Source organism: Anopheles funestus, chromosome 2RL (genome assembly GCF_943734845.2).
Source record: "Anopheles funestus chromosome 2RL, idAnoFuneDA-416_04, whole genome shotgun sequence".
Taxonomy (NCBI): Eukaryota; Metazoa; Arthropoda; class Insecta; order Diptera; family Culicidae; genus Anopheles; species Anopheles funestus.
The window spans coordinates 48,981,743-49,004,541 of record NC_064598.1 but is presented as its reverse complement, the minus strand read 5'-3'; the positions used below and the strand labels follow the sequence as shown (position 1 = coordinate 49,004,541).

The following is a 22,799-nucleotide window of genomic DNA, read 5'->3' as shown; positions in this document are numbered from 1 at the left end:
TGCTTTGTTTTATTCTTTTGAAATAGCATTTATTTTTTTGTTCTAAAAATGTAAACCTTTTCCAACCATTATTCAAATCAGGCGCTACGCCGAAACGTAAATAATGCTGCGTTAAATTTCAACATGTCATCTATGTCGTTATGTCATTTTTTATCACGCACTGTTGTCAATAGAATGCGCGAAAACGAGAAAGCAGATGTTTTTGAAGAAGATTTGTTATAACTGACAAAAGCTAACGTCGGGGTTACCTTCGCACAAGAACGCTTTGACGGCGATAGTTATATTTTTATCTCCGAAAAGAATTTACTCACTAACGTTAAAAGTTTATTTGTTAGAAATATTATACACATAAATCGTACGTAAATGCGCCAGTAGTGTTCACCTGCATTAACGATAACCATGTAAGTAAAGCATATTAATTCTACTGGCACACGAGCGCGCCATTTTGCTGCAAAGCCGGGAACAGGCAAAAGCTGTATGTTCGTTGTTTGAAGCTGTACGTTCATTGTTTTCAGATTTATACAACAATCACAAATACTCATGATCCTAGAGGCACCATGTCTTCCGGATCGGTCTTCAAAGGGCAGATTCTGAAAGTACGCCGGGAGGTGCAACTGTCCTGCGATTCCAAATCATTGCTTCGGTCGTTGAAGGAAACAAAGCGCTGCTTGGATGGGTTAATGAGCCAACCGGACTACACGGTGTGTGTGGCCCATCTCGTAAAAGAGCTAGTGGATTGGGTTGAAATAAAGGAGGATCGTGATCTACAAACCGTTGCCGCCAAAGAATGTCTCGGACGTCTGGAAGAGTTTCTAACGGTATGCCACCGGGCTGATAGTACAACAAAATCTTATCTTGTGGCACGCCTCTACAATGCGATCGTTGCACTCATACGTAAGGACACGAATCGCGGACGAACCAAGACGATCCTGTATATCGCACGCTTAATGAATCAGTTTCCCATTGTGGACGATCAGGCAGATTTGTTTGTGCGGGTGAAGCAAGCCGTGCTCAAGAGGGTACACGAAGCCAAAGAAACGAAGGAACTAACGGACGAGGGTGCAGATTTGGTAATAGAAATGCAGCGCAATTCGCTAGTCCACGAGGCGAACCGAGCACGATCTTCGACGGATGGAATTCGTCAGCCGGCGTTAGCGCTTTTCCGCGATGTGTTCGACAACGGGATGGCCATACTGTGCCGGTTGTATTCTGTCAGCCGCACAAAAGCGCAACTACTTTACCAAACCATCATGGACACGATGCAAACGGTTGTTAAGCCGGATGAGCGTGAATTAATCAGCTTGCTTGGTGATAGCGTTAGCTTTGTCGAAACAATTCTCGGACATGCGGGACGAGAAAATGGAGACTATTATCAGTATGCCGAATTTCTCACCATATTCAAAGATATACGTAGTGAGCCGTATGCTAGCTGCTACCAGTTGGTAACCCGGTTGGTGCAGCTCGTCAAACAAATTCAACCGACGGAACAGCAGATCGAAAGCATGACCAAACTTCTACGGTCTGTTCACACAACGTTTCCCACCCATCAGCTAGTGGTTCGGGTAGCTATATTTATCGCTTGCCAAGCCATTGCTTATTTGTATCGGTTGCCGCAGGACGTATCGTTGACCGTGTCCCACTCGGCAATCGGGCTCTGCGAGGCGCTTATGCACTTTGTGCGCCAGTGTCCGCCGGACACCGTGCCCGAGTTGTGCCGAACGTGCACAAGTTCGCGACGTCATTTGGCCGATAAACTGCTGAGCATACTGATGCATTTAAGCATCGTTCAAGCAAGGAACGCGACCGAGCAACGCAGCGATCTGACCAAGCTGTCTTATTCGGTAAGCCGAAGCTGTGAGCTGATCAAGCGGAAACTGGCACTGTTGGACGAACTTGGCTGTGAACGAAAGCGATCGCTAATCGACAGTACGATGCGCCACAGCATCTCCTGGGTAAAATTTGCCCTAACGCTACTCCGCGAGGATGCAACGGAGGAAACGGTTGAAATTGTACGCACAATCAAGCTGCTCATATCCGTGCAAAATCGCTACAGGTTCGAATTTTTGTCCGACCTATATCTCGTACGGCTGCTGGAGGTGAGCTACACCGATCGACCTGGAACGGCGGGTGGTGTCGCATCGTGCTGGGCGAATGTTAGTATACGATTGCTGAAGCTATTGCTAACGCTCCGGGACGCATCATCTGGCACAACCAGTTGGACTGAGGAGCACAGGGCCAGCATCAGTTCGATCGTACGGTCGATCATGTGCTGCCAAATGAATGCCCCGGACACGGATCCAGTCCGCACGCTCACCATTTTACAGCTGTACGATCATCCATCCTTTGATCGGCACGCGTTCACCTTCGACTGTTTACCATCCCGTGCGGAAAAGGTTACCATTTTTGCCGAGGAAATGGCACTGGCGGTGAAGTACAAAACGTCCAACACACTGCCAGTGTGGGACTACATGGTCGAGCTGACAAAGGTGGTCGATATGCGTGAGAATTGTCTCGCCTTTGGTATGGCACTGCACGGATTAAACGAGAATGATGCAGCTAAACTACCGGAGACACTAATGAACGCGCTGATGGATGCTTTACAGGCGTACACACCGATGAGCACGCTGGAACGCGTCAAACGTACCGCTGCATTGGGCATCGTGAGCTACTACACGTTCAGTTCTGTTAGCCGAACATTAACCAACCGTTTGCGGGAAATTCCGTTCAAAACGGACCAATTGCGCAATGGTAAAATTGATGAGATACTGATCGAGAATCAGCTTGATCGCGAGGCTACAATTTTATCGCGAATGGAAGCGATCCGACAGTATTACGGTGAACTATTGGATGCGTTGGTAGAGGATAGCTTTCAGTCGCTTTGGGTATTACCGTCGGTTACGCATATATCGAGCATACTGGACAATACCGCACGCTTGTATCATCTGAACTATCATCCGCACCGAGCGGTTGAGCTGCAGCGATTAAATTTGCTTCTCGTCGCACAACGTCGTGATACGCGTCCGCTGGACCAGTGCGGCTCACTAGCATTTCTTCTGGAACAGTACCAACAGGCGGATGTTGAGTTGAAGAGTGTAAACGAAAAATTACCACCAAACCATGCAGGTGGTCCACTAGCAACGTTGGAAGATCTAGCAAACCGGGCGAAAAGTTTACTGCAACCACCAGGTGGTATCGATAGCGTACCAGATAATCGTAAGTTTCAGCTGTTAAATCTATACCTGGGACTCGCAGTGTATTATGCTTCCAGGCGTAAGCTTGAAGCAGCACTTCGTTTGATTCAACGCGCCCTAGATCATCTGGACAAGTCCAGCAATGTCGACACGATCAAGCAGCTGTTACACGGCCGTACGGCACAGATCATTTTCCGACTTGCTACAGAGTGCGAGTTGCCTTTGCCCGATGCTGTGCCACCGCTAGCGTTCATGAGGCAAATGCTATCCAGCTTCAGCGAGCTGCAGATGTTGTCTGGTGAACACATGTTTACACTGTCGCTTGCCACGGTCGATATGACGATAGATGTGCTCCAGTTTCTGATCGTACGGTACGAAACCGGTCCAATGATTGAACCATATTTGGAGCAACTACTGAAGTTTGTGCTGCGTAGAGCTGCCGGATTACGCACGATGCAGCTGATGCTGCTCTGTGGTCAGATGTACGCCGATATGCAAAAGTTGGATCGATGTGAGGTAAGCGTGGAGTACCATTTCATCATAACGAACACTGTAAAAATCTTCTTTTGAATTACTTTCATTTTAGACCATGCTATTGTACCTCGATCGATTGTTGATGTTCCGCCCGATGCTGTCGGAAGAAGGAAAGGAAAACGAAAAAATGATCGATGATCTTTCGCTAGCAGGAAGCTATACGAAGGTTCCCCATAAAGTTGTCAATAACATACCATTATCGGGCCATACTATCATCATCGAGGATCTCGTTGACGTTGAAAGAGAAGCCGCACCAAAGCACCGAATCCCTTCTGTACGTTTTCAGCTTTCTGGTGATTTTATACAAAATGCTGGAGATGTAATATTTATTTCTGATTTGTATTTTCTTTCTACAGACATTGAACTGTGGAAGATCACCCACTCGGAATGAAGTGGCAGCGAATGAAACGAATATACAACAGTATCTCATGTTCCGGCACTGTGCGGGGTGCGATTGTCGTTACTGCCGCTACCCACAGTACAAATCGATGGCATATCAAACGGCTGCACTTTCCGTGCGATTATCCGTCCTGCAGCAGACTAAATCGACGAAACACATCGAACGTGCCTACGACACACTCATCGAGCACTGGCAGGGGCATGTACAACCACACTTGCTTTCCTGTACCGTGCCGGTGTATCGTAAGGATCTGGCCGTATCGATCATCCGAACCCTTATGCATCGCGGTCAGTTTCTTATCAGACAGCAGCTGTTCGAACGTGCCCGTGAGGTTTACGGATGGGCGTTGGAACTTATCGAGCATAGCAACGACTTGGCACTGGCCGCTGACATACGGTTTAACATTAGAGCGTTGGATTTACTGGTGCAGTGCTCAACAATACAAACATCCAACACTCTTCGTCCAAAACGTACCCGATCGATGATTGAAATGCGTTATGCTGAGCTGCTTGCAAAGAAAAGTGAAGTCAATCGTAAAACTCCGGACATGGGTTCACTAACGACCAATCTGAGCAGTTTAACGTTGAAGACTCCAAAAACGGCTAGGGTAGCTGTTGGTCAACGGGCACCACCAAAGACGGTCGATCGTGTAAATGAGTTGCTACGGCAGGCAACGTCACGACGCCATCAGCTAAAAACCTCCGATGCGGACGTATTGCTTGTGCCGGAAGGTATGAATCCTACGCGTCCGTACTCTGCTTCCGCTCGCAAACCAAAAACGGTCAACATTTTCGTAGATTCTCCGCCAAGCTGTACGGGAAGTGGTGTTCCGGCAGTACCGGCAACGGTTAGTAAAATGTTGAAACCGTCATCAATACCAGCTACTACGAGTGTTGTTAAATCCAAAGCTAAATTGCCGAAACCGGAGACGCTGACTGCGTTGGAGACGAGTGATTTAAAAATGTCAACGGCAGCTACTGAAAGCTCCCGCCGTACAGGAAAGCGAAGAATGATTAGAGATCCACCAACGGAAATGCTTGAACCAGTGACACCGAGCAGTAACATGCAATCGTACAAAGATGCTTTGGTGAAAGAAAGTCCCACGTGTTGTACTCCACCACCACAAACGATTGGCACAAATAAGACCGGACAGAAGGTTCGTCGTTTGGTGATGAAAGAATTCCCCAGCTTAAGCGCGTCGAGCGACAGCGACGAGTCTACGAAAGCACCGAAAACGACGCAGCAACGAGCCGACAGTCCGGCACTGAATGGATCGTTCAGGGATGCACTTGTACTCGGTGGTGCAACGAAAAAGAGCGACAGCAGTGACGTTGTGATCGTGTTGGATGATTCACATAATTCCAGCCACAAATCGGAGGAAGCGATTGAGACCAGCTTCGAACACAGCCATGCCGTTTCCGCAGATAAACGAAACGGACTTTCGCTAAAATCTTACTCCGACCGGAAACGTTTGCTCGGAAGTGGTGGATGTTTATCGGCATCATCGTCCTCGGCTGTCCGGTCACTGGCAACGAAGCGTAGAACACCGTTGTTGATAACGAAAACGAAACTAAGATTTGATGAACCAAGTCCGGAGCTTACAAGCAATGGGAACGATGGGAAGCCGAAGTCGAGAGCAGAAGTTAGTGATAATAGCAAATTGGGTAATACGAAGCCAGTGGATGGAAAACCACCGATACGTTTGAATGGGAAAATAGCTGCCGAACCAGCACCGAGCACCGTTCAAAAGGTAGAACCACGTATAAGTAGTATTGCGTCGCGTACACGGTTACGACGGAAACGAATCTGACCTTTAATATAAGCCATATGTGTTCTTTTTTTGTATCTTGCGGACCTCATTTATATTGTACTGTATTTAATTAATTGTTAGATATTGCATCACTGAACTGAAAAGAAAAATCTCGAAATTCTGAATCGATAGTAGAAATAAATTCGGTAAATCAAATTTGCATTACAACAACACTGCTTGAGTTTTTTTATAGGTTTGGTGTTTTGTTTAAATGCACGAACGGGACATGCATTAGTTACATTAGACACAGTTTTAAAAATTGATCGAAATGAGGAAGAAATAATGAGATTTATTTTGTTAAAAATGAGAAAAGCAGCAGCGTTACACTTATCCGTTACTTAGTCTAAAACTGCGCACCCAGTGGTCCCGGGTGTGCAGCAGCAATATCAAGGCAGTCGTAAGTAATAATACCCATTCACAAGAAAATGCTACCCAACCATGCCTGAGGCAGACGGCTCATGCCAGGATCGGTCCTTGTTGATTGAGCAGCTCCGGAGGCGGATTGTCGATAATGAATTTAAGGTTCTGTTCCGGCCATTCGTATGTGAGGGGAATCTTTAAACTGTCCGCACTTCGCGTGCTCAGCTCACCGAAACTGTCTACCATACGCGGCACTAATCGATTCGGGATGAGTATCTGGACCCAGCTGCCGAGCACGGCGTACGGCGTTTGGCGATTCACGATCGACCCGGTCACCGATTCGGCGACGAACGTGACAGCCATATGCTGCGCCTTGAACGTAAAATGTCGTCCGTGGCGGATGCGATCGCGCACGGCGAGCATGAGAAACTTGGCGGCATACGGTGCCAGCGTCAGTTCGATGCCGGTCAGCGGAAATACCCGTGACGGAATGTTCGGATTATCGAACGGGTTCACCATATCCGAAGAGGTAGAGCCGGTCGAACGTTCCAGGGTGTCTTCATTCAACTCCTGCTTGACCGCGATGTTGCAGGAGGAGATGGAACGAGACAGGTCCTCTTCCGGATCGAGTACCTCTTGCTTTATGGCCACGGTTAAGGCCCCCTTTGCGAGCTCCTTAAAGGTGAAATCGGCATTAACACCCGCTAGATCGGATCCTTCCTTCTCCAGGTCTAGCTCGAGCTGCCGAAGTGTTTCCGGGAATTGCTCGAACACACTGCTCGATCGGCCCATGTCCGTGATCAACCACGGACCACCCGTTGCGGGATCTTTAGTCAGCAGATTCAACATACCCTTTCCGTTCCAGCGTGAAGCCTGTTCGAGCTCCTCGTTCGTGACACCCACGATCTGTAGGAAGTCGACCCAACCGAACGGGGTTTCCGTACGTGGGAGCTGTGGATCTTCCGCAATCAGCATATGTTGTATGGCCGTGTTAGTATCCTTACTACCATCAAGGGAACGCCGCCAAGGGATATTGTCTCCGGTGCACAGCCGGTTGCCTGATTGAAACACGTACTTAGCCAGCGATTGCAGTAAGTTTGCGGGCCAAGTTGGAGGCCGTTCGTTGGCGGGTGCGTCGGGAGACTTTATCAATCGAAAGGTTAGCTCAAACCCCATCCCGGAACGTGGTTCGAGACCGCCCGATGTGTCCGCAAGATGCACACGACCATCCCCGTGTAGATCGGATAGCCCGAAGCTAACGTAGTGCCAGTGTGGTGGGATGTTTTGCTCCGGATCGCCCGCATTGTGATACATGCTAATGTAATCTAACGGATCTAAACCACCGAGCCTGAAGGTATAAAAAATACCATACCGTATGTAGCTTATCGTCTTTGTAGTTATCACTTTGCATACCAGCACATCTTACCAGTATTTTAGCACGGTCGTCACCTGCAGCGGATTCGTTTGATCTGGATAAATCTTTAAGCATTGCTCGATCAGCTTCTGTAAGCCTCGTGGCAGAATGCGTTTTTTCAGAACCGAATCTTTATCCGAAACATTTGCTGCCATTGCAGCGAATATTAGTATAGGTTGAAAAGATGAAATAAAACTGAAATTTAACCAAAATCTGAACTGCGGTGAAACACAAAGCTAAACATAAACAAGCGTTGAAAAAAAATATCGCAAACGTCAAATAGTGTTATGATACCCGACAAACATTTCTTCCGCCGCCATTGCGTCAAATAATGATCAAATAACAGTTAAATCTGACGATGTTTTTGAAATTGGGAAATTTGTGGGTTATTTTTAAATTTCATCATGTCTCAAAACAATACTCAGGGAAAAAGAAAATAGAGCGAGTACGAATGAGAGCGCGGTAAATGGAGTTTTTTTTTGTATGTGGAATTCAATTCCTAATTTATTAATTTAAAAATATTCAAAAAAATTCCATAATATAGATATTACTTTTTATCAAATATTAGCATAAATTGTGGAAAATATATAAAAACATTGGTTTTGAGTGCGCTTCGTAAGTACGACGTGGTGAACAATATTCGGTTTACGCGAAAACTCCAATTACACGCATTTCCCGGCACGCATTACACGCGTAACTCGGGAATCGACTGTACGTCTTTAACCATTTTACGTGTTTCAAACTTGCCTCTATAGTGGCGGGCCGATTTACAAAACTAAACCATCCCATGTATCCTGCGTGGCAACCGGGGCACATTGAATGAAAGGCAAAGCCGCCCTTGAATCGTTGGAAAGAGAAGAACACAAAAAAGTAAAAAAAAAAGTAATGGCGCACGGATCAAAGATGAAAGGCATTCCGGAGGCGAGTCGGGAAATCTATTAACGATTCGACCGAAGCGCGCGAGCACCTTCTCGCCTCGTCCTCCCTCCAGTAGCCATCCTTAGTAAGGAAGGGGACGAACGTGCCGGGACGAACCGCAGCCCATCATCCGTTTCAAAATGGCTATTTAACTTCCAGGCCACCCTCTCTCCATTCCACTTCCCGTTTTTTTATATTACAACCTTTTCAGGCTTCTTTGTGCGTCCCCGCTTCAGCGGGATTTATCGTTATGAGATTTTTCGCCAAACGCGGTGGAAAGTGAAATTCCGAGAGACGGAACTGAAATGGAGGAGGAAACTGTGCGGGAAAAAAGGATAAACGAAAACAGACCGTCCCGGCAGACCACGCCGGCAGTGAACCCCCGGTGGTAAATCCCTAGGTCCATCAACGTGAGTAAGTTTAGCGGGCACCGGAAATACTTTCACTTGTTTCCTTCTCTCTTTCTAATGATCTCTTTTTTTTCTCCATCATTTGATCGTTCCTGCTACATATAAGCTTCGCGTTATCGTTCGCATTGATGAATATGTGTGTGTTTTTAGCATAAGGTTTCAACAGGAATGCAATTAGTTTCAAAAGTTTTAAAATGTTTGTTCAAATATAAGTTATTACTAACACGGTTAGCCTTCAAAATATAAGTAAACAAAACGAAAATAGCACTATAATTCATCAGCGCCATCTGATGGGAATTTCAAAGTAAATTGCTTATTGAAAGTGGCAACCGCATTTGTTCCCTGGCATATAAATCTGAAATGAATTTCAAAATTCCAAAAGCATCCCCAACGGTGCTTATTTAGCGTCAGTGGATTCCTCAAGTTGTTTATTGGACAGATTGGATAGAAATGGAATCCTCCCATCCCGAAGCACAATCTTCTCGCTGCCATTTGAATTTATCTCCTGCCCAATGCAACCAACACAGCTCGTTGATTTATGTGAGCTAATAATGAATAAATGTAGAAATAATTTGTTTTGCAAAGTGATGATACCTTTCTCCGGTCTGTAGCCTTTTGTTACGCGATTTGGAGTTGCAAAGGTCGCACGATATACGACCAAATCTAAAAAGTCGTCCTGGTAGAGAAATAAAGCAATTATCGAAAATCTGTTTCAGACAGGGCTAGGAATGGCGTTCGTTGGGATGTATCTTCGTTCATTCGCATCCAGTTAGTTGTTTGTTATTTTACAAGTGGCCCCAATTAGCACTTGATGGATGGTTGGTTACCATCTTTGCGCAACAACATTTTACAGCAGCCACAGTGTATTGTGAAATGAGATAGAGATTTATGTCCTGTGCTAGCGCCGGATAAGCAACACCAAAGCAATCGAGGGTTGATATCAGTAATGTAGAGCACGAATCACGTCGTGCAATCAATTTAGTGATGGTAATGATTATGTACGGTCAATGTAAAGAAGCACGTGCTTACGTGCGGTGTGTTGTAAACAGGGATAAGTCACATATTGACAAGTATACACGTTGTTTGCGCCTTTTCTTATGCAACTCGCCTCACAGATGGAGTGGAGACTAATACGATCAGTATTAGTATTAGTGTTTGGATAGCCTTTTATGATGAGCATTAATTTTAGTAACAATCTTAACGTATTTTAAAGTAACGTATGTTTACAGCTGCATTAACTATGGTAACTCAACCAATTAGGTATGTTGATATGAAAGAAATGGACCACTCAAAATGACTAATCATGTTAATGTTAAAGGAATGTGATATGAATCATCAAAAGAGAATAAATAGCAACTGTATGCTAATTTCGATCGTGATTTCTTTCGAGCTTTAGAACAAAACAAGTAAATCAGATCTATTTCAAATATAATGAAAAATGTTATATTAATTACAGGTTAAAATAGAATTGTATGCATGGAGAATACATGCATGTGTTATTCTCACGTGCATCAAGGATTTTAGCTACACCGAAAGTATTCAATTACTAATTTAAATTCATTTTTGAATCCTTCTTTAAACCATTAATCTTCATTAAGCTACTTCTTCGTATTCTGCTAAGGGTCGAGCACGTAGCGAAGAGATGGCCTGGTCGCCAATAAGTTTCCAGGAAAATCAGTTTAGGGCTGCATCCGATCTCCGAAAGGTTCGACTCCACCTGATCCAGCCAACGAGCTCGACGTACTCCTCTACGCGTTATGCCGAACGGATCGTTGACGAGCACCTTTCTGGTGGGGCATGAGTCCGGCATTATCATCACGTGCACCAGCCATCGTATCCTTCCGGCTTTCACCACCGTCAGGATATGTGCACCGCCAAACAGATCAGCTAGCTCGTGGTTCATTCTGGTTCTGCTCGCACACACTATCAAAGATAATTCTTAGCATCCGCCGTTAGAAAATGAAGAAAGTATTGGCATCCTCTGTTAGCATAGTCCAGAACTCGTACACTTAGAGGACTACCGGACGTATCAGTGAGCGATATATCGTGCGTTTCGTGTGTTTTTGGAGTCGTCTGAATCGCAGAAGTTTGTGGAGCCCGTAGTAGACATGATTTCTTTGAAATTCTCTACTGTACCAACCCTCCTCTACGCACCAAGGGAACTCCTCTACAACCACGAGATCGTCGTCGTCAACTGAAACTCTGCTTCCGGGTCGGACTCTATCACGGTCAGAGCCTCCGGCAAGCAGGTACTTTGTCTTCGTCGCATTGATCCTCAATCCAATTCTGTCGCCCTCGCGTTTCAGACGAGTGTACGCGTCATATCGATGTCTTTCGCAAAGCCAAGAAATTGGAGAGAGAACAAGTGAAAATCGTCCCATGGATGTCGAAGCCCGCGCTTCACATAACACCTTCCAGAACGATATTAAACAACAATCGTCTCCTTGCTTCTGACCCTGGTGAGATTCAAGCGATTCAAGCGACAACATGTTTGATACTCTTGCACTTGCAATGCATCACATCCATAGTGGCCTTCATCAGCCGTATTAGCTTCCCTGGGAATCCATACTGCTGCATGATGTGCCATAGTTCGGTCCGTTCTGTGATATCTTAGGACGTCTTAAAGTCAATGAACAGGTAGTGCGTAGCGACTTGGTGCTCTCGGGACTTCTGGAGGATCTGCCGTAAAGTGAAGATTTGGACGGTTAATCTCCATTAATCTTGTTGGTTAATCAATTGAAAAAAATAAATGCATTATTTGTAGCCATTTGCTCCTAAAACAAAACTTGAATTACTTTAAATAAATGTATTCCTGTAAGTTTTAAAGCTGCATCATAGGAAGTCAACAATGAAAAAAGCCCATGAATATAGACCAGCCAAAGAACCAGACATCCGGACGTATAAATTTAATATAAAACTGTAGGGGAGGAATCTGGCTGCATCCCATGTAGGGTAGCATCGTAAAAATATGTACGTCCCAAATGGTCCCGGACATGCACCGGAGAATGGTGTGCTTTTGTCCGTGAATAAAACGCGGAAACATTCCACAGTTTCTAGTCGTCCTGGTTAAAAATGTCCTTCCGATGGGGCGCTACCTTCCTAGAAGGCTCAGCAGTCTAGTTATTTTTGTGTGCTTTAAATTTGATTCGGATAAAAAATTTATATGAAAAAAAACCCTTGGAAAACACGTGCAAGAAACCTGTCCCTTTTGTGAAATCTTTACTGTCACCGGGACCCAGCCAGCCAGCTAGAAATGGTATCAAGGGTGAAATAATAAAAATAAAGAACGAGGGCAAGAGGCCTCTCCCTTCGCGGACCCATTTCGCTAATACCACCGGAAGAGCGAACACGTGTTCGCGGGTGTCTGACATTCGCGGGCTGTAACGGAAGGGCCAATAAATTTCCCATTAAATACCCCTCAACACGGGGCACAGGACACGGATTCGTTCTTTAACACCCGACGAGCTCGTGCGGCGAAAGCAACCTGACTTTTCGCTTATTTCTTTTCACTGCGTAACGCCAACAGTATTGCGTGCGCGTGCCATCGCTTATCGTGCTCATCGCTGGACACTTGATGGAGTTTGGTCCGTTTGATGTAGGAATCACTGTTGCAGGGTGCACCAACACGTTGACTGTTTGATTGTCAGCAGATTAGCCGTTCCATGTTACTAGGTACTTAATGTAGCAGTGCATGCCGCTGTTGTTTTTAATAATGTCACAAATCTGGCTAATACGAACAGGCACCGCCTACTTGCACCGTTGTAAAACTGTGAGATAAAAGGGAAAAATGTCATTTTAGGCGAATGATTATCTGCTGAAGCACTTGCACGATTATGATGCCGCTGATAATATACATTGTGTACAGACAATTACATCGAATTAATAAGATTCAATAAGTGGTATAGAAAATTTTAAATTCATTTTATATAAACGGGGTTGTATTTGTACGATTCATAAAATTAGTAAGTATGACTATAAAAAGAAGAATTTTTCTTCTTTCTAACTATTATCATCGCTTTATGTGTAGAATTTCCGAATGTGAAAAACATTCTTCAAAAAGCAGATAAATATATACTTCATAAGGAGAAAATTTTCTAGTATATTTTCACTTACTTTGTCAAATTGTAATTTCAACATCTAGATTTTTCAATTGTACGTGTTTTCTTAATGGAAATAAGGGCAAAATATTCCAAAATATTTCATTAAAACAACTGAAACCTGAGAAAACATTGTTGATTTAGGGTTATTGGGTAGTAGTAGCTCACAATCGATAGTTTCTAGCTTATCCCACCAGGAATCTTTCTTTTTTTGCTTTAACCATCTTCTGGGCCGTGTAGTCAGTAATAAGCCAATTATGGCAGAAAAGACTTAGTAGGTCGTTCTTCATGATTAAACAACCTGTAAGGTCACACCGGCCATTTCTGGCTCACTGGACTTATTTTACCACGCAGCCACGTAGCGTATGATGTGATAGTCAGTCCTTGCTACGAGGAGACGGGGTCGTTATTAGATCGTTAAGCTGATAAAAAGATTCGAAATATAAAGAGCATAACGATGTATGTTTACTTTCAATGTGTAAAAATTATGAAAAAATGTTAAAATTTACATTTTCTAATAAAACCCCCATTAAACAATTCGATTGAACATTGAACAATTAGGGATCAAAATGGTCGAATGAAACATTCAAATTTATTACGCTAAATTGTAATCGATTAATCACGCACCTTTTCACGAATATACACCCGAAACATAGCGTTAATCATCCACCGACAAGCGGCTAACAGCGGCTCCTAAATCGATTCTAGAGTGTCCGCGCACATCACGAATGACAGTCGGAATGCTCTGACTTTGGTTGAAGCCATCAACCTGACCACTGTTAACTTTTCCCCCTTGCACCCTACATCCCATCCGTTTAATGGTTGTGTTTTATTAGCGGCCCTTCGACGCACCGTAGCGAAACTCCCTTATCCATCCCGGTGCCGCTCCGCTAACCCCATGACCCGGCCGATGATCATTTACGATTTACGGCCTATTACGGCCAAATTAGTCGTATCATCATTATTGGATTTGCTACATTCGGTTGACAAAATATTTTAATAACGCACATTCCAACCACCCTTCTTCGGAACCACCTGCACATGTTCGTCCCTGTTCGTTTGCTGTTGATGCTGCCCTCGAGGGGAATAACTCCGACCGTATCAAAAGGCGAAGACGCACCAAAGGACCCTACTTCGGTGCCGGGTTTGCGGCGTTAGCCATTACGATGGTTGATTCTGAACTGCAACCGGAGCGAACCGGAACCTAGGCCTTGTTCTTTGTCCTTTTTCTGCACAGTGGCAGTGTTGGCTTTTTTTCTACAGCTTTGACTTCGCAATGGTTATGGCACATTGTACAGGGGGAAACGGGATTCCTTTTAATGTACGCTACAGGAATGCTAGTCACGCGGGGACAGCATGCTGTCACGGGGCGAGCGAAACACAAAGGATGATGAAGCGAGGACCTTGGGGGAGGGTTGTCGGGAACGGGTGGCAAACAAAAGGCAAACACAATCACGATAAACATATTGCTTCTCGTGCTGGTTCCGGTTGTTCAACGAGTGGTGGATTATTCACCAGGCAATTTATATTGACATTATTAGTTTCGAGTGGGTCGAGTGGGACACTGCCAGAAAGGCAGCCAGCCATCCAGTTAACCAGGGGTATATGTTGCAAAAGGGGCATCTGATAGTTTCTGTGAAGAAAGCTGTTTATATTAATTATTGTGTGTAAGGGAAATTAGGAAAGTTTTGAAATTTTTAAAAAATGAAATTGTTACTCTAAACCCAGCAGATCAGAAGTTTCTCTCGAAGAATATTCGTGAATATCCGAAAAGCTAAGATTTTTGAAATGAAAATGATCAATTAGTGGAATCGATCTTGAAATGGTCAAAAATATTAATTGACAAATATGGTCTGCTCCGGGGTGCAAAAATTCTAATAGATTCAACCCCGTTCTTAATGCCAAGAACATTATGCAGTTCCTATTCACCAGCTCACCAGCTTTCCTAACACCGACCAAAACGTGATCTCACGGTCGGGGATTTGAAATTATCTACAAAATTTTAATTAAACTCTCGATATTAATTATGGCAAAAATAACAACATCCCAGCATCCCATTACGCCCGACCGTTAGCCATTTGGCACGAAAACCATCCGTTCGCGGGCGAAACAATGGCTCACGGGTCCTGTGTGACGCAGTGACACGCGAACGACACCCGAAAACCCGGTGATTATTAGCTACCGCCGCAGGACCTCCAGTTTCGGAACAGCGTCCTTTGGAAGTTTGGGTCCGCACCAGATCACTCGCCATAACAATAATAATCACCGCACCACCGTTCTCGGAAGCAAATTTTAATTAATGCGTTAATTAATTACCCTCCCCCTCACCCCGTCCCACCCTTCATGATTGTCCGGGGGAAGGTTGCGGGTCGTCCCTCTTTATGCTCCTGCCGTTGTTAGGTGCGGTGGAGTGTCGACAAGCAAGAAACCATAATGTCACCATCAATGGATAATTTATAACTTTCTCCCAGCCCCCCCGAGCACGAATGTTCGGTTCCATGCTATTGGAGCATCCGGCGCTTACGCTAATGGGATGGAGTTATCCGTACGGGACATAATAATAAGCTGTTGGTTGTGTGTGAGCGAGAGACCGGAAGGTGTCGTATTGTTGGCAGGATGAAGGATTATGCCAGTGAGGATTTTATTATATCATAATAAGCGAACGATAATAATGATGCCGGTATACCGGTTCCGAAGCAAAACGATGATGCGCATTGGGGCAATGTCATTATTCGAGAGCGGGTTTTCGAAAGGGATCCACGAAAATGGCGTCGATGTTTTTCCTTTTTTCACTTGCTCGACGCGAGATTGAGTGAAGGATATACATAATATTATTATCCCCTAACTTTTTGATGAAGTGCGGCGAAATCAGTTTGTGTGCTTTATGGTAGGAGCAGACATTTTGAAGGTATGTAAATATGATTGTTTAAAAGAAGGTTTTATATATGTGTAATAATGATTTCTACTTTCAGAGTGAGGATTAGTACATGCAAATGTGCTGATTTTAATGTTGTGATATTCATTAGTGGGGCGTCCCGGTGTTTTATGTGATAAACGGCACCGGTTCCACACGGCAGGGCTGGGGATCAAATCACATCCGGACAGTTGCACCTTAGCAAGGACTTACTATCCTGCTACGTGGTAAAATAAGTCTTGATACGACAGGGCCGTTCTAATCGAAAAAAAATCTCATAAGGCCATAGCATTAGCTTTTTTTTGGGAAATTTAGCAAAATTTATAAATTGATGTATTTTAATGCGAACTTTTTTCAAAGTTTCTTTTCACTCAAATAATGTTTTAAATAGAAAAAAAGATTAAAAAATAATTTAAAAAAATATATAAATTTGAAAAAGCACCTAAGGCTATAGCCTTAGCTTTTTTTGAATAATTTAGTAAAATTTAGAATAGTTTGTAGAAATGCGTTGCTTTTCACTCAAATAATGCTTTAAATAAAAAAAGAATAAAAACAAATTCTATAAATTTGAAAATCTTCTAATGCTATAGCCTTAGCTTTTTTTTGGGAAATTAAGTTTTGTTATTAAAGTTATTTAGCAAACTTTTTGAATGTTCAATTTTGATCCAGGTGGTGATTAGAGAAAATCGTTGATCAATTGAATTTCTTAAAAAACCTACTACCATTCTTGATCAAAATGATATTCCTAATAAAAGCCATTTTTTCTTCTTCTCCTTCTCTGGCACTTCTGGAGGTATTTCTGGCTTTCTTTGACGATTGGGATTTAATACCAGGTCCTTCCGCGCAAGGCGCCAATTTCACATGCAAATCACTACACAACATTTTATAATTATTCACGTATTTATCTCGCTTTCTACTTACTTATCACTCACTTTACGTTTTATTGCATAAAATTACACAAATAAATCGCCATGTGTACCTACTTTGATTGATTTAATCGGTAGAATTTCAACATTGTTCGTGTTGAAAAAATGGCTATGTCTACTTGATGTTCTAATAACTGTCAAAACTCGCGTAGGAAACCCCGAAAAGAACTCATAATATTCAGCGAAAATTTCATACAAATCGGTTTAGCCATTTAAAAGGAGTCGACCCGTAAATATAAGTAGGTTTAATAGTTCCGACCAGAACGCACTGCACCCACGGGTCTGAGTCGTTTATCGTAGCTTGCACCTACCGGAATCGTTGTACCTACCGAACCTACTTGTATCTACGGGTCAACCCGAACCGGTTCGGATCGCTTATGGATGGCTCCGACCAGGCAGGTTCTATAGTTAGTATAATGTCACTATCACTAGTTAGTATAATGTTGCGGTATAAAGGATAATTATTTTTTAAAATTTTAATAAAAAATAAGGATGTAGAATTAAAGCCAGAATTTATGAAAAAAACTTGCTGATCTCATCAAGACGAAGGAAAACAATAATGTCATGCCACTCGCGTTTTAAAGCCTTAACTTTCCGGTCTTTGTTTGTATCACCTGGTCACATGGTCCGATTGAATTAAGACAACAACTCATTACTGCAAAGCGTTCGCTTTGATTCCATATCATCTAATTATTTAACCACATTTAACCTATATAATTACTTTTAAAAAGTAATGCTTTATTCCATTATATTTCCAATGGCTTTGCTATAATCATCAATTATAATTATCACTACTGCGAGAATATTATGCTACAATAACACCAAAATTAAGGCAACCATTATAACGGCCAGGACTAAGAGTGTGTGTAAAAGTTCGATGTAATCCGATCGATGTGTGATTAAATCAATTAAAACATGTTTTATAAGAACCCATAATTTTTTATCCTACGAATTGAAGGTTGTGTGCGCCTATAGTTATGTATTAAAATCCTTTTTAAACTTACCACACAACTGAGCACTCGGATGATAAATTAATATTGCATAACTTGGCGCAAACTGAGCTACAATCTAAAGTCAGTCAACCAATCATTAGTTCAAATTCGTTAGTTTGCTTTAAAATTATTTTTTTAATTTTTACGCTCAAAAGAAATCTCTTTAAAAAAGCCCCAATTTTCAATTTGTCCAAGCTCCAAACTTCCATAAAGGTTTTTGGTGGAAATTTGTTGTACAAATAACTTATTAAATTTCCATTAGTTCCAATAACGCGTATCAATTGCGATGGAGCAGTAAAGCAGCAATAAAGCAATATCAAAACAGTTGTGTGTCATAATAATTGGTTTGAAATAAATGCTGTGCATAAATTGAATTCAATTACCAATTAGGACGATGCCCGGTCCAGTGTTACCAGCTCCTATTCCATAATCCCAGCACAGACGAATAACTCTACCATTCATTCGTTTACAAACATCCAACCGCCCCCCCCCCCCCCCAAAAGCTGCTCTCCACCCGGCAGCAACCCAACCCACGGGATCACTTCAAAAAACCACTTCAAACAATTGTTTCCCTCTGATGAACAATTCAACACAAATAGCAACACACAAACACAACGGCAATAGTACTCCTGTTGCAATAATAATAATTTTTCCTTCCATCGTCAACATCATCATTCCCCCAAAAACCCCCAAAACCCCAACCCACACCTCCGGGCATATCGGTGTTGGGTGAGCTTTCTTTTTCTGGTGCCTTAACGAAATGATAAAACTGGCTCCGTATTACGTATCACTTCTTCTTGCATCGTCCATTTACGAGCAGGAGAACGGGAGACGGACCCTTAGCACGGGTACACAGCAAACTCAGTTAAAGTATCAAAGAGAAAAATTAACAAATGAATCAAAAGAAGCATTTCCATTTTCCTCTCGTTTAGGTAGGTAGGTACTGTACGTTCGCTACGGTAGGTAGAAACGGAAGGTTTTTCCCCATCGCTTGCTGCGATAATAATTGCAATAAAACCCTGTAGACACCCGGCTGTTGTGCAGCACAGTGTGGTGCAAAACTGTTGCCCACCGTACAAAAACAATCATCGCCCATTAACGGGAGTGGGAATACGTCCCGGATCATCAACATTTTGGATGGCTATCTAAATGGTACCGATTTCCATGAACCACTACATCCCCTGTCCGGTTCGGGATCTGTCTTCTTTTCGCTATCTCTCTCTCTCTATATATATCTATTTCTCTCATTCTTTCCGCCGAGCTCACGATGAATACCATTTCGATGGATGAAATATCAAAACGCACAAATATTCGACCGGATGGGTGCACAGAAATGAAACTTTGTGGGGATAAAAAGCAAAATGATCGTTTCAATGCAGGACACCAGAAGAGAGCGAGGCTGAGGAACGACCCTCGAAGTGAAAATGGCAATTTTGTGGCTACTCCAACTGACTTTGAACCGATGTGATGGGGTGGGAAACAGTAGAATAATAATATTGTTTTAACGGCGTGTGTGAAAGAGAGAGAGAGTGCGAGAGTGAGAGGGTAAAAACATGTAAATCCATTCAAATTCAACAAAATCCACAACCAAATCCAGAATGAGTGGGGGGTTTTTTTTTGGCGCAAAACGGTCAAAAATTGCAATTTTATTATTAATTTTACGTTGCCCTTGCCAATCTGTTGGACATGAGATAACCCATTGTGCAACGCAGACGAACTAATGTAATATCTTTCTTCTAACTACTTCCGATCTAGTATGTTGCATAATCTAGACGTGTGTTAATAAACCGAGTTGTGTGACGAGTAGAATAGTGCTCTCTGCGTGCTGATTCTTTAACGTAAATTCTAACAGGTTATGGGCCCAGCGCACACCGCTTTATCTACTGTAAATCCTTTTGCTGTCGAAAATGGAGGGAAGCCGATTCAACATATCAAAGCTGAATAACAGCAATTACAACAGTTGGCGTTTTAAGGTGGAGCTGTTACTCGTCCGGGAGGAGCTTTGGCGCTTCGTAGAACCGGGTGTCAAACCGGATAGCGAATCGCAGGCTACATGGGACGCTGGTGTTCTAAAATCCAGGGCGACAATCGGTTTGCTGATAGAGGACAACCAACACGGGTTAATTCGTGCTTCGAGGACGGCACGTGAGGCTTGGTTGTCGCTACAGAACCATCATCGCAAAACAACTCTAACCTCAAAAGTTTCACTTCTAAAAAGGATTTGTGATAAGCGATACTCGGATGGCGAAGATATGGTCGAACACATATTCAAAATGGAAGATTTGTTCGAGCAGCTGCGAAATGCTGGACAGGAGTTGCCAGAAAACCTCAGGGTCGCGATGATTCTGCGGAGTCTGCCAAATTCCTTCGCCACACTCTCCACCGCATTGGAGGCTCGCGGAGACGACGATCTCACAATGGAGCTCGTGAAGAGTAAGCTGATCGATGAGGCCGATAAGCAACGCGAGGTAACAACGGATTCCGTGCTGGAGGTTGGCATCGGACGACATAGCAAGCCGAGGAAGCCGATCGTGTGTTACCATTGCAACAAGACGGGCCACAAGAATTGTCCACAAGCCGAATTGTCCACAATTGGTTCGAGCGTCTGACAGAAGCAGCAGCCGTGGCAAACCACAGAAGAAGGACGACAGTGTATCATTCGCGTTTGCAGGGGTAAGTGAAACGGATGATAAAAGCAAAATTTGGGTTGTAGATTCTGGTGCATCCAGCCACACCGTTGCAGACCGGGATTGTTTCAGAGAATTAAGAAGCAGTGATGTAAAATCGGTGAGGCTGGCAGATGGAAAACAGGCTCCAGTACTAGGCAAGGGTACCGCGATGGTAACACTACTGAACGAGAATGGAGAGCCCAGGGAGGTTACATTAAGCGACGCTTTATACACACCAAGTTTAACTCTCAACCTGCTTTCGGTGTCGCAAATTATCCAAAGAGGTGCTACAGTCACATTTGACGATCGAATAGGATGTCGAATCACGGCGGGAAAAGAGACCGTTGCCTGTGCATATCCAGTTAACGGCCTATATGTTCTGAAGCAACCCTGCAGGGCCGTGTTAGCGACTCAAAGTCACCACAACATAGACTGTGAGCACGTATGGCACAAAAGATTCGGGCACCGTGAGATGAGAGCAATTGACCGTCTGGCCAGAGAAAACCTTGTCACTGGATACAAAATGGTGCACTGTGGCGTTGATGAACCTTGTGAATGCTGCATGAAATGTAAAAGCGTGCGTACTCCTTTTCCGAAGGAATCTCTATCATCGACGAAGGCTCCGATGGATCTAGTACACACAGATGTCTGTGGGCCTGTAGAAACACCTTCCGTAACCGGATATCGATACTTTATGACTGTGATCGACGATTATTCTCGGTATTGTGTTCTTTATTTCCTAAAGCACAAATCAGACGTTGCTGGTAAGATCGAGGAGTACGTATCGATGGTAAAGAATATTTTCGGTCGCAACCCGAAAATTATCAGATCGGATCAAGGAGGAGAATACCGTGGGCACAAGCTGAAAGAATTTTATAAATATCACGGCATACAGGCGCAGTATACCGCAGGATACAGTCCTCAGCAAAACGGAGTGGCAGAACGGAAGAACCGTTATCTCGTCGAAATGGTGAGATGTTTACTTGCTGATGCTAATATGCACCAATGGTACTGGGCGGAGGCTCTAAACACCGCCGTCTACCTCCAAAATATTTTACCTACAAAAGCAGTAAAGCGGTCACCATTCGAGTTGTGGCATGGAATTAAGCCAAATGTCAAGCACCTCAAGGTATTCGGTTGCAGCGCCTGGGTACATATATCGAAAGAAAAGCGCAACAAACTCTCCTCTACCGCAAAACGACTCACGTTTGTGGGGTACTCACCGGATCATAAAGCATACAGATTTGTTGACCAGGAAACGCGACAGATTATTGTTAGCCGCGATGTTCGTTTTGTTGAAAATTCTCATTTTAGCGCTAACAGAATCAGACCAACGTCTTCAATGAAAGCCATCGAGGAGGAGATCGAATACGAATCCACGTTGAAGCAACCTTCATGTCATCTAGAAGAAAACAGCGACGACGAGGATGAAACGTTCGATTCGGCTAACAGTGAAAACGATGAAGACTCATCATCCTGTAGCAACGACAACGTGGACACTGGAATTGGTCCTAGAAGATCTGGTCGAATTACGAAAGGAGTCCCACCGGAGCGGTATATCGAGGTATCGGGATTGACAAAGCATGACGCAAGCGAGCCCCGAAGTTACTCGGAAGCAATGCAGCATGCAGAAAAGGATGCTTGGCAGTCAGCCATGGAAGACGAAATAAATTCGTTAAATGAAAACCAGACGTGGGAGTTAGTACCGCTACCCGCGGGAAAGAAAGTAGTCGGCTGTAAATGGACCTACAAGCGAAAGGAAAACGAAAATGGTCAAGTGGTACGGTACAAGGCGAGATTGGTCGCACAAGGATTCTCCCAACAGTTCGGCACAGATTATGATGAAGTTTTTGCCCCCGTGGCGAAACAAACCACTTTTCGGACTTTGCTGTCGATAGCATCTCGGAAGGGTATGGTGGTTAAACATCTGGACATAAAGAGTGCGTACTTGTATGGAGATCTGGACGAAGAAGTATATATGAAGCAGCCTCCAGGGTTCCAGTCGGATGAAAATCTAGTGTGCCGACTTAAACGGAGCCTGTACGGTTTAAAACAATCTGCACGGGTCTGGAATAAAAAGATCGACGGAGTGTTCAAGAAGATGGGGTTCCAACCTGGCCTGGCAGATTCGTGTTTATACGTAAAGGACGAGAAAGGCGAAAGG

The 22,799-nt window shown here is 43.9% G+C and overlaps 2 protein-coding genes across 2 annotated transcripts; one reads left to right on the top strand and one right to left on the bottom strand.

Moving 5' to 3' along the window:
- The first annotated feature begins 79 nt into the window (after positions 1 to 79).
- Positions 80 to 6,113, top strand: LOC125761211 (uncharacterized). Its single transcript, XM_049422137.1, has 4 exons — positions 80 to 401; positions 516 to 3,707; positions 3,778 to 3,999; positions 4,082 to 6,113. Exons 2-4 carry the CDS (start codon positions 558 to 560, stop codon positions 5,933 to 5,935), a joined length of 5,226 nt encoding a protein of 1,741 aa, XP_049278094.1. The 5' UTR covers positions 80 to 401; positions 516 to 557; the 3' UTR covers positions 5,936 to 6,113.
- An 87-nt stretch (positions 6,114 to 6,200) lies between these two features.
- Positions 6,201 to 8,128, bottom strand: LOC125761230 (suppressor of fused homolog). Its single transcript, XM_049422165.1, has 2 exons — positions 7,722 to 8,128; positions 6,201 to 7,643 (listed from the first exon to the last, which is right to left on the bottom strand). The coding sequence occupies exons 1-2, from the start codon at positions 7,862 to 7,864 to the stop codon at positions 6,392 to 6,394; spliced, it is 1,395 nt and encodes a 464-aa protein (XP_049278122.1). The 5' UTR covers positions 7,865 to 8,128; the 3' UTR covers positions 6,201 to 6,391.
- Positions 8,129 to 22,799: the final 14,671 nt, after the last annotated feature.